The sequence below is a fragment of the Buceros rhinoceros genome, unplaced genomic scaffold (assembly GCF_000710305.1).
Source record: "Buceros rhinoceros silvestris isolate BGI_N320 unplaced genomic scaffold, ASM71030v1 scaffold3417, whole genome shotgun sequence".
Classification (NCBI taxonomy): Eukaryota; Metazoa; Chordata; class Aves; order Bucerotiformes; family Bucerotidae; genus Buceros; species Buceros rhinoceros.
In genome coordinates, this window is record NW_010423811.1 from 11900 (window position 1) to 27587 (window position 15688).

The 15688-nt window shown below is 42.5% G+C and overlaps 1 protein-coding gene across 1 annotated transcript in view; it reads left to right on the plus strand.

Moving 5' to 3' along the window:
- Positions 1 to 7088: 7088 nt before the first annotated feature.
- Positions 7089 to 15688, plus strand: part of MAPRE2 (microtubule-associated protein, RP/EB family, member 2) — a 36330-nt gene continuing 27730 nt past the window's right edge. Inside the window, exon 1 of the mRNA XM_010140541.1 lies at positions 7089 to 7209. Coding sequence (XP_010138843.1) covers positions 7089 to 7209 — 121 coding nt within the window. The remainder of the gene's footprint in view (positions 7210 to 15688) is intronic.

Here is a 15688-nt window from a genome sequence, read left to right on the forward strand (position 1 = left end):
CTGGGCTGCAGCGTGGCTGCTGTGCAGCCGGGTCATGCCTCCGACACCGTGCCTCAGGTGCCCGGCAATCTGGGTGCCTAGCAGTGTTGATTTTTTTCTTAATCGGGGTTGCTGATTGTTTTTATCCCTGCCTAACCGGGGACAGATGTTTCCCTGGTGTAGAGGCAGGTGGCTGCATCCACATTGTTTTCTCGGGAGTTCACACACCACACTCATGTGGGGCGATGGGCTTGGGGACAAGTTCTCCTCTGCTGCTGGCTTCATCTTCCAGTGAATCTGCATTTGCTAAAGCACTTGTGCACCTACTCTCTGAAAACACAACTATTCACCTCTCATGTAGTGGGAGCAAGAAGACGGGAGGTTCCCCTGTTATTTGCAGAACCCAGGCTTGGCTAGTGCTGCCTCCAAAGGCATCCACCCTTTCTCCACCATGAGGAGAACCCTTAGCACTGCTGTCACCTTGCTTTACAGCTTCTTTTTAACCTCTTAGTAACCCTTCAGCGATGTCTGCATGTATGCTTAGTAATCTCCTATTTTCTGTAAGACAAAAAAAAAAAAGAATAAATGAGAATTAAAGCTCCCATGTGTGTCTTTTGTTCACAGATTAAATGTTGGTTTATTCATCAGCTTTTTTAGTGGTCTCTAGTTACAAAATGATCATAGACCCTCTTCTTTCTAAAATGTGGGTGTTTTTAATTGACTATAGAACATAAGTCTGAGAGTTGTTTTTCTCTGAATCAGCCTTTGAGGGTGGTTTTTGGCACAATTGTCTGTTGCCAAAGGTAGACTAGTTGCCAGTGTCCATTGTGAAAACTTTACAGGTTGAATGTCTTCCTTCAGGGCATGCGAGCAGCAATTCAAGCTTAAGATCTTGAAAGCCTTGGGAGGGAGAGGGTAATAACTGTAAGTAAAAGCAGGTTAGTTTTTTTAGCGTTGCAGTCTTGCCATGCTCACGTTTCTCATTCAGCCCACTTCAAAGGCTTTTGTGGTTCTTCATTAATGAAATGCCTTCCTAATTTGTAGTAACATTAATTTTATACTGAAATTTGAGCATCCTTTCCTCGTGTTAACGAATGCCTGTTGAGTGCTGAGCACTACTGTTGCAGATTGAGGGTGCTGTGCACTGCTGTGGTTCGTTTCTAACCAGAGTCTGACCGTACCTCTGTGGAAACAGTGGGGGCCAAAGAGTCTGAGTTCCTTCCATTTTGTGTAAGGTATTGATGCCTGCCTTTCTTGAAGCTCTATCCTTTGTCAAGAACGTATTTTTTTTAGTTAAGATTTGTTTACTCATAGAAACTGGTAAGGAACCTTTCAGAGTATGCAAATACTTTCAGCCACAATAAAGATACTGTGTGGTTGAGTGTTAATATTGCACTGGAGGCAAAGGTGAACCTTGGAGAATAAAAAGTGCTAATGTAGCTGTAGAGATGGGATGTTTTATGTATTACGTTGCTGTTCAGTTTCAGTGGCAGCAGGTAGTCAGAGAAAAAAAAGATCTTACTTGTGCTGGCAGATCAAAAAAATCAACTTCAAGTGAGTCAGTGAAGGTGGCTTGTCCTCCTTAGGTGCCCTAAAATCTTCCAAGCGCTAAATAATTTTCTTTGGAATTACTAACTCTTTTCGTTTTGGTGAACTACCCCAGTTTCATAACTGGTGAATCAATAAACTTTAAATGATTTTGTTAAAACTGGTTTGTAAAAACTGTGCAGTAGACAGTGTAATGCAGTGCTAGTTATTGGGCCATCTTAGAGGTTTTGGCTCAAATTGTATATATTGTTTGAACACTTCTGTGTTTTCCAGATTTGGGGGAACTGAAGGTCTGAAAATGAACCAGTATTTTTCTGCCTCTCAGATAATAGGGGTTGAGGGGTGCGTGTGTTAGTTTTTCTAAAGCCATATGTACTGCAAAACAGAATTACCATCGGTCTCTATGTTACAGAGTTACTCAGATTTGGGTCTAAACCAGTCCTTGAGACCCATCATAAACATCTATGTAGGTCAGAACATGCCAGCATTGGCAGGCAGCCTCTAATGTAAAAGAACAAAACCTGAAAGTGCCCCAGTCCAGTGAAAGGAAATCTTTTACTCCAACCTCACTTGTGTTTGAACAGGGAACTGCAGTGGGAATAACCGAAAATGTGCTGTTTGCTGTGTTAAATGGTAATCCTGCAGCATTCAAGCAATCCAGATGCACAGGGATTGCCTCAGTCATGCCTAGACTCTGTAGCAGGCTTCACAAATCATTTTAGGTCTTCCAGGTGGATCTGTGTTGTAAAGGTAAAATGGCATTCAGAAGTGAATGAGGTACATGGATAATAAAAGATTTTTAACATTTCAAGGCTGTTTAGTAACATGGGAACAGAGCACAAGAGATTTGATATTCAGCATTTTAGAAGGTGTTAATTTCTCTCAGTGTTAGAACCACAGGATTCTTTCCCGCTTTTTTTTTTTTCCTGTGGCAATACTTCATTGTGATTAATCTTTGCTTGAGTTTCTGACTAGGTTAGAGCCTTTATATTGCTTGCTACCAATACCACTTCAGCTGCAGTGCTCTGGTGTGAGGGCCATGGCCATTGCATTTGCTGGAGTACAGCAGAAGTCAAAAGGAGGGAGAGCAAGAACAGTTTTGTCAGCAATTTGCAGGAGCTTTTTGTGTTGGTTTTTTGTCCTCAGGACTCCTTTCAGTGAAGACAACCTCAAGCATAACCGGCCTCTAAAGGCGATGGCTGAGGCTGTATGCAGTGAGTATTAAAGCAGACAAGGTCCAGCTGCAAACCAGCTACCATTTCAGGATGATAGGAAAGGATGATTTTTCCTTCTACAGGGATGCAGGTTTCTTCCTTCAGGGATTTTTTTTTTTTTCCAGTACCTTTATTCTAGAAAGCCTTTCCAACAGGAGCTGCAGCAGTCTCACTCAGCTACACCCGAGACAGCCTTTCTGCTGTACCTTCTGCTTCAGTAATCTTTGGTGTGAGATCCCTTGTTTTACTGGCAGTATCTATCCTGATGCTATCAGGTGCCAGCTTCCAGAAGGCTCCTCTTTGTATTGTCACGCAGGCTTTCTACGGCGTTTAAAAACTTAATGTCATGCTGTGTCTAACTGTACAAAACAGGAAGGTCTTGGCATGTGCGATGAGTTTTTACACTAGAGAGATTCATTGTTGTAACCCTTCCACTTTTGCCATTATTACTGGTTTGTCGTAGTTCAGCTTCTGCTGTCAGCAATTACTACTTTCTCCCTGGAAAAATAAATATGCCTCTTGCAAAACTGTCCTTAAACACAGCTGGATAGCGCCTTGTAACAGCTGCAGTTATCTGTAGCAAGAGCAGTGGAAAATGCCTAATAGCTGAACATTCAGTGCTGCATGTAATGCGTTAAATTAATACTCTTTTGGGTATAATGTTTCCCATCGGACGTGCTGAGCCTGTGTATTTCTGACTGGGGAAACTGCTTGAGCATATACCTGATTTTCAGCACCTAGCTAATCCTCTGGGCTCAGTCTGTGATGCTTAGTCGTGCGCGTGAAGTGTTTTTCTGAAATGGCCTGGACTAGTATGTGAAGATTCTTCTGTGGCTTGTTTGTATTTATTGGGAATTGTTCTTTCAGGTTGTTGTAAATGAAACAAGGGAGGGTTCTTCGTGGTTAGGCAGTACCGCTGCTAGAGGTTTTTGATCTCCACCGGTGTGCTCTGAAGCAGGGGATAGGATGTGCTGTCTTCAGTCTGCTTTTGTTTACTGTAGAATTGCCAGGCTGTTCTGTGGAAGACCTCAGGTAGATGCTGGTTTTCAGGCTCATTCCAATGTTATGCTTGAGAGCCTTCAGTCTAAACAAGGGAAAGCCTAATGACTCAAAAATGTAAATAATGTTATTGGGAAGTAGTAGTATCTCAGGACATGCAGTCAAGTTGTTAGCTCCTTGGCTGTTCACAGGGTACAGCCTGGGCGTCTCCACCTGTCCAGCTGTGCTCTTGCGTTGCTTTACGGATGTTTATTAATATGTGTTTTGGACCTGGATCACATTTTTGAAAGTAGTTCAGCACTTGGGGAATTTGAGTCCTGTAGAAAACCCAAGCCCAGCTGTGGATGTTGAGCATAGAGGTTCTTGTCTTGTCTTCTCTTTTCTGTTTTTTCAAGGTCTGTCTGTGTGGCAAACAGGATATGTGTGTATCTGTGCACTGAATTAGAACATTCTTACTGTAAAGGAAGCCTTTCCCAGCTGAGTTTATTTAAAACATAACCATTAGGAGGGTGGGGGACAGGAGATGCACAGATACGGTGAACTCCTTCAAGAGAAGAGGCTGTAGAAGATTGAGACCCATTAAAGAGTCACTGCAAATAAATGGCAATGGCACGTTACTGGGTTTTTTAACAGAAATTCTAATTAATTTTGCATAGGTTTGTTTAAAATTGTGTTGATACACCCTCGTGCGTACCCGTTTGTACAAATGCGAAGCTATTGTCTCTCATAGCGTGACCTTTTGTTTGACCCATAGACTGTAATAATTCATTTGCAGACACAGCGTAATTTATATTACAGAAAGCCTGCAGGGTATCATTGAAACCTCAAGGTTATTCACTTTGTTTCCTGAAGCAGAGTGCTCCATGTCATGCACTGCAGCAAAGGAGGCTGTGTGCTCTCCTGCTGCTTGCAGAAGGATAGGTGTTCTTTGCAGTTGCTTTTGGAAAAGGATGATGAGGAAATTTCTGCTTCCTTCCTGCGTGTGGATTTTCTTGATCTTTTTAACAGAGTAGATTTGCTGCTTTCACTTCTGGTAGCTGATGGTTGTTCTGCCTCGAGGGGACCATTAAAATTTGGATGAAGTAGTGGCAGTTACAAATCAGAGTAACTTTATTTCAAATATTAGCATCTAAATATCTTTAGCTTCTTTAGAAGTGAGTGGACTGTTCCATATTGATTTCTTGGTTTAATATTAAACTCACTATTCTGAATCTTAAATGAATATGAAGATCACTGTTAAGTGGTTAACTTGAACCGATGTTGCATACAGTATCAACATTTTTGTTTAATAGTCACAGCAGTAGTAGCTTTCTGTTGGTTCCTTATCTGTATATAAAAAGACTAAAAATACTAAAGTAAAAACTGTCCTAACAATGGCGTTTTAAACTGGGGATGCCATCGGTAACAAAGGTGCTGTTTGCCTGCGCAGTCCCTCCCATCCTGATGTGGGAGCTAAGCTTTTGTGGTTAGCCGTTATGGTGTGGTTTAAAGAGTAAAAGGGCACTCCCTATTTCTAAAACTTTGTTCCTCGTGCTCAGTTCACCCAAGCACTTAGTGTGCCAAGAAAATGACCTTTGCTGACTGTTAGAGTGAATTCAGTGCTGTGTTCGTACAATTAGCTGTGCTGTCTGGGAGCCTGCAGGAAGCACTGAGCAGACTGAGGACAGGCTGATTTCTTCCATGCTTCAGAGGTGCCCGTACAGAAGCGGGTAGATGAGCAGCCTGGTTCTGAATGAATTGCTGGCAGTAGCAGCCTGACTGTTGGAGCATGAATTTTTTGAGCCTATTTTTTCCTCCCTCTCTCCCCCCCCCGTAAAGACTGGAAAGGACAGGAAAGAAAAAGTGTCACAGAACAGTTGCATTAAACTCTTGATGGGCCTTTTTTTCCCCCCCCCCCCCCCCCCCCCCCCTTTTTTCTCCTCCCTCCCATAAGGCACACTTGAGGATTTTGTTTTGTCTCTTAATGTCAGAAGATGGGGACAATTTGGACAACTTTGTGTTTGAGATTTTTTTTCTTAGAAAGTGACCTGTGTTGTGAACTTGTATTCTTGGATTTGAAATTTATTCTCTGTTCTATATACTTACACACTTACACATTACTCAGACAAGTTTCATGCTGGTAGGTTTTTCCACACGTTTTATCTAGGTTGTTCCCGCGTACCTAACTGTGGGCAGGGTTAACCTGCAGTCTTCATGTTCCCTGCAGAATTGCCTAACAGGCTTCAAATGGTTACATCTCTGCAAATTCTCATTCGAAATAGTCCGTGCAGACCTCGGATCCCACAGAGGAGATGCTGCTCTCTCACTGAGAGAAGGTGGCGATCCAAGGCTGAGGTGGCGGGACTGGTACCAAAGCTAGCTGGTTAAGTGTTTGCTACAAGGTGTCACTAGAGACAAAGGTGTGCAGTCCCCATCGAACCCTTTTTTTCCAAGAATAACAGCACAACTTTGATAGTTTTTGAGACACCTCGTAGTTGAATGGTTATTAGCAGACTTCCTGAAGCCCATTAGTCTTGGGATTATTATTTACTCTCTTCATGACTGATCTTGGTTCAGCTCTTTGAAACTATTGATGAGAGAAACTTGAATCTGGTCGTCTTTTCTCTTGGCAATGTCTTGCAACAGAAAGATGTGAGTAGTGTAGAATAACCTGGAATAAAATCCAGTAGTGTATGTTTCCAGTCTGTCTACATGGGGTCCAGTGATAAAAGCTACTATGAATTACCTATTTGCAGAAAAGGGCCTTAGTTAACTAGGAGAATCTATTCAAGAGAAATGTGGCCTTGAAGGCTTTTGTCACAGAGTGCCATTTTGCCAGGCCTGGGTGAAATATCCGAATGCTGTTTGGCTGTGTTCAAGAAGGATTGCTGGCATGACCAATGGGTGAAGGTCTGACTTGATAAGAGACTTGGAAGATTGATTTGTTTAATCTAGGCTACCTGGGCATTGGGACAGGCTCTGACTGGTGTCCCTAACACATTATAAAACCAGCTCTGCGGAAGAAAAAGCCATTAGAGCTGGAGGTTCATGTTGGCAGAAGAACAAATGGATTTAAGCTGGAAATGTTCCTAATGATTTAGAAGAATTGGGCTTCTCAGCAGCTTCCAACAAGATGGTTGGGAGTGCAAGTCTCTGTTACTTCCAGGGTAGAGGTTGGGAAATTGATAAAAAAGATCATCAGAGAATGAAAACTAAGCCTCTGTTCTCAGTAAGCAGGAGAAGGTTGTGCAGTGATGCAGCATTTCCTTCCCTTTTTTTTTTTAACAAGAAGCATAAATTCATTGTATCCAGAAAACGATTACCAAAATGTTAAAAATATGTTTTGTTCTTTTTTTTCCTAGTTGGGGAATGGCTGTCAACGTGTATTCTACCTCTATAACCCAAGAGACTATGAGCAGACATGACATCATCGCATGGGTTAATGATATATTAGCTTTAAACTACACAAAAGTCGAACAACTCTGTTCAGGTAAGAAAGCGCAGTATGCTCGGGAAATGTTTATTCTAAAACCACTTTAAAAGCCTCATTTGTTGAAAATAGGTAACTGTGACATAGAGCAGTTACTCAGAGAAAAGAAACTGCTGTACGCACCACGGAAGCATTTTTGTGTTCGTGTTGATCACGGGAAGATAAGGTGCCTTGAGAAAGCATAACAAACGCAGAGGTGAACGGGAGAAATGTAGCCAAAGATACACCAAAGTAATAAAAAGGGTGACTAAGCAAGGAAAGAACACAGTGATAAACTTTTCTGTTTTTAAAGCTGCTGGGGTGGTATCTTTTCAAATGGAGAGTGGACCTAGCTGAAATAGAGACAAGTAGAGACCCAACACTCCAGGTGACTCCGCCCCAGCACCTTTTTCTTCCTGGCGAGGATCCTCAAATCCCTGCTGATGCTTGCAGGAAAAAAGCACAAGTGTGGCTGTGAAGAAAAACATGGATTTGAGGAAATGAGCCTTTAGCTGCTGTGAGGGCTTCAGAAGTTTGTCAAGAAAATCTGCCTGTTTCTCTTTAGATGTAACTGAACTCTTGTTGTAAGTAAATCTGGTAACGAACCCTGAAAAAATGGTAACGGTTTGAATACTGTGGACAGTTTGGTTAATCAGAGTGGCAACTACAAGATACATGTTAAACAGCACGTCTGTAACTAGATCATGACTAGAAATGACACAGACAAAGGCTGATGCTTCACTGAGGATACAGAGGCCCCTGGGGAGTGATTCTTTCTGATTTCTTACTGTGTTTTTTAATTTTGAAGATGTTTGTGTTGGAAAATATCTAACTTAGATCACTACTTCCAGACAACTGACATGCTGGGAATATCTTGCCTATGAAGACAATGCTCTAAGTACATAGAACTGAAACCACATTACCACATTTGAGCTATTTACTGGTCCAGCTGAAATGCATAAATGGGGTCTTATATATCTGAATTTCCCTACTGTTCTGGGTATATTTTCTCTCAGAGATGTCCCTGGAAAGGTACAGAACATCTTTGGAGGATGATAGCCTCATAGCCTCCTCTAAAAACTTAAATCTCAGCTGCAGAAGCAGGCTTGCACATGACTGTAAATTGAGGTTGAAGTAGTGCAGGTTAAAGTGCACGTAACTAACTGATACAACCAAAATAACTACAGACAAAGAACATGAGAAAAAACCTTTTTAACAGTTACTAAACTTGAAATTGAAATGTTATTTTTAGCTATTGTTTTATTTATATGTTTGGAAATCAGCCTAAGTATTTTCTTTTGGTGAATTCTACATAAAGGAAATACTCAGTGGGGACGTGTGTGCACGTGTGTGTAAATATGGGTGGCTGTATATATAGCTCTCTCTAAACATAGCTATGTATATGTGCACACACTTATAAGGAGATAGAAAAATAGAAGAAAGTGGACATTTTCATCCCAAAATACCCAGTGTTTTCCATTGTTTGAAACAGGAAGTGTACTAGACAAGTTATTGACTTGTTCCTGCATAGCTATTTATATGCTCATGAACAGTTGAAAGGAAACTTTTAAAGTGATTTCTCCATCACGTTAAATGTGTGTGGGCTTACCAAAAGAAAAAAAAAAGGACAAACATGCACACACACCCCCTTCCCAAACTAAGGGAGCAAATTTTGATTATGCATAATGAAAATTATCTCAGAATTATCAAATGCATTATCTCAGAATAAAATGAGATAAAGATACTTTAGAAGATCAGATTGAGACACTTCAACGAGGTGGGGCAGGCAAGAGAAAAGTGTTGAAAATTGTCACAAACCCGCTGTCCCATTTCATTACACAGCTGCTTATACAACTTCTTCTGTGACCTCGAGTGAGGATTCTGGGACATACCACAAGGGAAAAGCTGAAAAAAGATCGTCTCATTTAGAGCTCTTACTCCATCCTTAAATCTTTTCTTCCTTTAGAACTTCCTGGACTATACTAATTGCTGTTGTTACCTGATGCTTTTACACTCATATCTTAACGGGTCGAAGCTGTAAACTTGCATTTCCCCATTTGGTTTGATAGTGGAGCTTGACGCTTACACATTCTTCCTTTGATGTTAATGTTCGTTACAGTCCCAGAAGGAGGTTTACTAGCTCCTTATCTGAAGCAGCATTCTAGCACAGTCCTTCCTGCGGTCTGGAGGACTTTATTCTCTGAACTGTTGAATCCAAACTCTGCTAGATTATTGCAGACAGAGCACAGCAGCACTGAGGACTAGATCCTTTCCATTTGAGACTGCAGAGTCCATTTCTCACGTGCAAGAGATGCACGCGTAGGGATGGAACATAAAGTGGACAAGAAGCTTTGGGGATCTTTTTTTGCGTTCAATATAGTTTACTATGTAAACTCCAGGTAGTTTATTTAATGTACGTATAGTTTGTTTAGTGTACTTCCAGTGTGGTGTCATGGGTTAAGGCTGGTCATGCAGTTTACAGGATGGAGACTAGGGGAACAATAGCGCAGGCAGAACACCGGCAAGCACGGTGTGGGCCATAGTTTGAGAACGGCCAGTCGAACTCATTTGTTCTGGCGTTCCTTTGCCTGATCTTCCTTGAAGCATTGGCAGCTTTCATGCGGCTTAATGTTAGTTTCCATCGAGTATGAGCATTTCTCCAGGACTTGAGAGAAGGAATATGTAGGGGAACTCTTTACAGCTATGAAGCATTTCACAACGTTAACAGGGAGCTGCAGAGCCTCTGTAACTGAGGTTTTATAACCTACTATAAAACTGTGCAGACATTTTCTTATTTTTTTGCAAAAAAGCATTAAAATGCATCATGCTGTTATATGACTATTCAGATCTTGTTCACTTTTATTAATGAGGAGCAATCAAGAGGCCAAAAAAAGCGGGAGTGGGAAGGGGAAGATGCTGTCTGAATGAAAAGCTCGAAGGCGTTATTTTTGGAGGCATGAGCTCTGTTCACTCGTGTTCAGCACTGGGTTGTGAGACCTCCTGGGTGCGCACGTTTTGCAGCCAGCCTAGCAATAATTTTGGACATTCTGAGCTTAAGCAAGAAGGAATAACGTGACATTCTGCCTTTACTAAAGACTTACTCAGAGCATATCTAAAGCTCAATGTGACAGTTTGTAATAAAGATGGAACAAGCGATCAGACCTTCTTTTTCTCACTGCTGTGGATGAGTAGCTTTGATAACAAACGTGCTGTAGCAATACCAGCCTATTCCCCAACGCCAGTTACAGGAACAGAGCTGCTAGGATGAGGAGCAGCAAAAGAAGAGGCTGTCTTAGTCATAAAGTATTTGTGTTCTTTGGGAGTCTTAGATGTGTTTTTTGTCTCTGCTAAGTAGGCCGAGCAAAGTGCAGTGTCCCCGGAGCTTTCTGAATGCCTGCTGTAGTAGTGATGTGCCAAAAAGGCCAGGTTATGGGTGGATGCAGCCCTGGAAGGTCTAAATTTAAGCTTGCAGCTCCTCTGGTACTTTAGTTTTGACAGCTCGAGGCAGAAAATCTCTCTGAGCATTTCAAAGCGATACAATTCTCTTTGCTTTAGGTGAGTGTCGTTCTGTCAGTGTTTGGTCCCCGAGTTTGACTTTCTGCAAGGCTGTTAACCTGAATATGAACTTTATAACCCGTGGTTTTAATTGAAGACACAGTGCATTGCCGTTTGATGGGCAATGGACTTGAGAGCATTTAATTTAATATGTGGATGAAAAATAATAGAGAACAACTGTGTGGATTTAATGCAGTAGGATCCCGTGTGCAGCACCCGTAGTCTTGGGGAAGAGGAGTTGTGAGTGAATTATGACACTAGTTGTTTCTTGGGAGCCATGCTATTTTTGTGATGAATACACAGTGGCTTCCTAAAGAATTTTGACTAAAGAGCTTATAACTGCGTTTGCTTGACTAAGGCTGTTTTTCATCTATAGGGAATACCAAGTGAACGTGTTACGGGGCGTTTCATGAGTGTTTGGCTGCTGCGTGAGAGTGTATTCAAAATAAGAGTCAGGCAGGAGGCTGTAATAGAGGGCTTGCTTGGGGATTCAAAGGGAACAATGCAAAGCGTGCAAGCTATAGAAATTCTGAGCAAGGGAGGTAGAAATGGTAAATGTATCTAGAAAGGAAAAGGCAGCCTAAAGTGAGGAATAATTTATAGCTTAGCTTATACTTGTGTGATCCTTTGAGGTTAAGGAGATACAGAATCTCCCGCCACCCCCTCCTGCATTTGAAAAATCTCAGTAGAATTATAAACTTGCAAATTGTCTGGCCTCCAGTGCATACAGACCTTCTGTCTTTCAGGATTTGTATGCAAGGATCAAGGATTAAATGCAGGGTGGCTTTTTTTCCTTGCTTTTAATAAATGACCATATTACAGAGTGAGCATGTGGTCTGGCACGTTCAAATTTTAGACTGTGGTGCTTTCTCTGCAGATGCCCTGGGTGTTGCCACAGGGAATTTTTCATGTGGTGACTGCTGTAACTGGTACCATATCTCAGCTGGCATTCCTCCAATAAAAATATATAGTCCCTTCATACGTATATTTTGTTGGTATTCCACCACCCCAGTCTGAGGAAGGCAGGCAGTGTGCTGATATGGCAGATGTCGTTCTTTGATTTTGTGTGTCCTCTGCAGCTCAGGATTTGGGAGAGGGCTCCATTACAGCCTCTGCAGGCTGTTGTCACTTGGAAGCAGTGCTGTGCATGGAGGAGGGTTGTTCCTGGCTTGCGAAGGGTGTCTGAGGTGTTTGGCTTCCAGGGGCTGCACGCTAGGGTTCTACACCATGGGACTGGCCAGCAGACCCAAGCCCTGGCAGCGTTTGCTTGCAAGGTGCCCATCACGCAGCCAGTCCCACCCAGCCCTGGGCCCCTTGGTGCTGGGCTCCTCTGTGGGAGCAGACTCTTCTCTCCTTCACACAGCAAAGATGCTTCAGAGCAGGGCTGAGGTGACTGGAGAAGGGTGCTGGCCAGACAGAGAGATGGTGAGAAGGGCTTTGTCTTCTGCATGTCACTTGTGTGTATATACGTGCAAACGGTGTATTCTGTGGTTTAGCTGCATAGGATTAGGGTTTTTTCATGTCTCAGAAGGTGTATTTTGCTCAGTGCCTCTATAAACCCATAATTTCCCGTATGACTAAAATGTGCATTATAGGAACCTGTTGGAGCAGCTGGTGCCAGCATGATTTCTGTACAACCCAGTGTGCGGGTGCCTGCAAAGCTGAATCATGTTTTGACATTGGTGGTTTGGGCTATTTTCCAGTTTGTAGCCTTGCAAAGGCTGGGTGTATAGAGCAACTTGGAAACATGATTAAAACATGACTTGATCCCATTTGCACTCTGTAACCAAGCCATGTTTCAAGGAACTGGCATGTTGTCCTGAGGTCGTGCAATGCAGAGGATGCTTAGTGTCAGCGGCTCTAATGTCTTCCACATGATGTTTAGGATTAGAGGGGTACCATGGATGTTAATGATAGGATTGAAGATGCTTTTCAAACCTCTTAGAGGAAGCTTGCAAAGCAGTATCATGAGATTTTCAGCCAAAAATATGCTTTTTTTTTTTTTTTTTAAATGTCACAGACTCAGAGAATGATAGAGGTTGAAAGGGACCTCTGGAGATTGTCTAGTCCAAACCCCTGCTAAAGCAGGTTCATCCAGGGCAGGTTGCACAGGAGGGCATCCCTGTGGGTTTTGAGTATCTCCAGAGAAGATGTTCTGCAGCCTGTTCTAGTGCTCTGTCACCCTCAAAGTAAAGATTTTTTTTTTTTTTTTTTCCCCCTATGTTTAAGTGAATCTTCTGCGTTCCTGTTTGTGCCCGTTGACCTTTGTCCTGTTGCTGGGCACCACTGAAAAAGAGTCTGGCCACATCCTCTTGACACCTGCCCTTTAGATAGTGGTTAGATCCCCCCTCAGTCTTCTTTTCTCCAGGCTAAACAGCCCCAGGTCTCTCAGCCTTTCCTCGTAAGAGAGATGAACGTTCAAGTCCCCTCATCTTTGTAGCCCTCCACTGGATTCTTTCCAGTAGATCCTTGTCTCTGTTGAACTGGAGAGCCTGAACTGGAGCCAGTATTCCAGATGTGACCTCACTAGGGTGGAGTAGAAGGGCAGGAGAACCATCCTGGACCTGCTGGCCACACTCTTCTTACTGCAGCCCAGGATACCATTTGCCTTGGCCACCAGAGCAAGCAGAGAAGCAGGAACAGCACTTGAACATGGTGTTTACTTTCTTAAATTACTACTGAGTTGCTCATAGCACTCACTTGCAGCCAGTGGCTTGATCTCCCCCTTTTGAAAGAGCTTGTTAGATTTTTCGTGCTACTTCAAGTCATGATGAGTTACACAGCTATTTCAAGTTAAATTAGAACCGTGTTTTCTGAAATTGTTCTGATTTCCCCATTTAAAAATTAATGAATTCCAAAATAAATTATTGCTAGAAATTATGTATTAAAACCTCTGCTGTGTATAATTTATGAGCAGCTTAATGAAGAAGAGAATACAAATTAACACGGGGAAGCCTTCCTCCCACGTGTGTTATTTAAAATGATCAGTGGATATTCTGGATTATGTCGTACAAATGCCCCACTTGTGTGGTTAGGACTTTCTGAAGCAGTTGTCAGTTAGTTGTTTGTATCTCAGTGACCACTGGTAAGGTTGGTAGGAGGAGCATAGTTCTGTAGGCTGTTTCCTGTGGTGGGTGTTGCTTTCAGAAGCTCCCATCCCTATGCGGGCACTCGCTCTGCCCTCATTGAGGCAGCTGTGCTCACGCAACTACATGCGGGAGAGCAGGGTTGTGCTCTAATCTGCATTGGTTTTATTTTTTCTTCAGTGCCCTCCCAAGACTGTTGCTGGGAATTGTGAAGCTCATGTCAGAATGGCTTCATTGACACACAGCCCCATGAACGTTTGCTTCTCTGCAACTAAGCAGGCAGTAAATTGATGAGGGCTTGAATGTTCACCAGGAAATGGGCTGAAACCGCTTAAATCAGGAAGATTTTTTTAATTGGAGAAATAGAGTTGTGTTGACCGATATCCTAGGTCGTATAGGTGCTGCTGGAAACGCAAATGGTCTGCAATGGAGAGTGCTCCACATGAACTGTGCTATTCTTAAACGTGTGGCTATATGTAACACAGCTGTATGCTCGCAGGCATGCCCAGGTTTTAAAAAAGATAAATCCTTGAGTGGCACTAGAGAACATCTGGATTTGAAAGCTAAACAAAAATCTGTGCTCTGGTATCTAAGGCAAAAGCCTTCTGCTGTGTATCTACCTTAACATCTCTCCTGGGAAGCAGTCCTAGGAAGCCCGAGGTGACCGACAAGCCGCGTGTGCTGCTGTGCTGTGCACAATGATTACTGGCACCTATGGGGTTTTTTTCCCCCTTTTCTTATCAAAATATGAGGTCACCCATGCTCCTTGCAAGGTTTACTGCCTTTTCCTCGTTGTTGTCCCAGGCACAGAACGGGTGGGTGTGTGCGGTTGCCCATCGGCGTTAGCAGTCATTGCTCTAGTGAGCTGAAGTAGGGATGACCAACACGCATACAAATCATCCTGTAGTTTCCAAATGCGTGGTCAAGTTGTGGCAGCTTTGGAGGGAATGAATGATTTGAAGGAATTTGTATCTAATGTGACTGGGTATATGTTTTTAAATGTTCTGAAAAATATTTCCTTAACGCAAGCAAACAAAAAATACTTATAAATGACAGAAAAAGGTATGGTCAGCCTTTTTCCCAAATGGGATTTTTCCAGAATTGAATATGTGTAAATCAAACCGAAGCCTGGTTAAAAGGTTTGAACTTGAATTGCACGCCATTGTAGAACAAAATTCTTACTAAGCATTTATAACAAATTTCAAATGCTCTTAGCTCCTTTTGCTGTGGTTTGGATGTCAGAGTTAAAATAAAGCAGCCTCCACGCAGACAGGCTCTGGCTTTTCCTGGGCCCGTTGTTGGCTGGTGTGGGTTTACGTGACTTTCTGGGATCTTGCTCCCACACGCGGCAGGGATGAGTGGGGAGGGGCAGAGTCTTCTGACATTTGGTGTGAAGGATTGACCTGACGACCACTATAGCTGACAAATACTAACTTGGCAATACTTGTATCAAATTATCTCTACGAAATGTTTATGTACTAACTACAGTGTGTTGAGGTTTGTTTGCAAATAGTATTTTCTTTTTCCTTTGTAAATATATGAACAGAAATGCCAAAACCCTCAAGGATCTAATCTTGCTCTCCAGCTGAAATCTAGGAGGTTTACTGAGCACTAAAAACTTGTAGCAAACAGGATTCTCTTGGCTTCATTATCTCTTTTAGTTTTCTTGTGCTTTAAATAGAAGCAGAAGTATTTTTGATTGTCAAGAAAACACTTGTTTGCATTTGTGGATTCATCAGCCTCCAGATGGAAGAGGAGAAAGGAGAAAAACTGAAAATCTGTAACGATGCAGAGTGCATATGCTTCAGAGCAAGACGAGTCAGGATGGACAGTCTGGGAAGGAAACAGTTGCAGGGAAA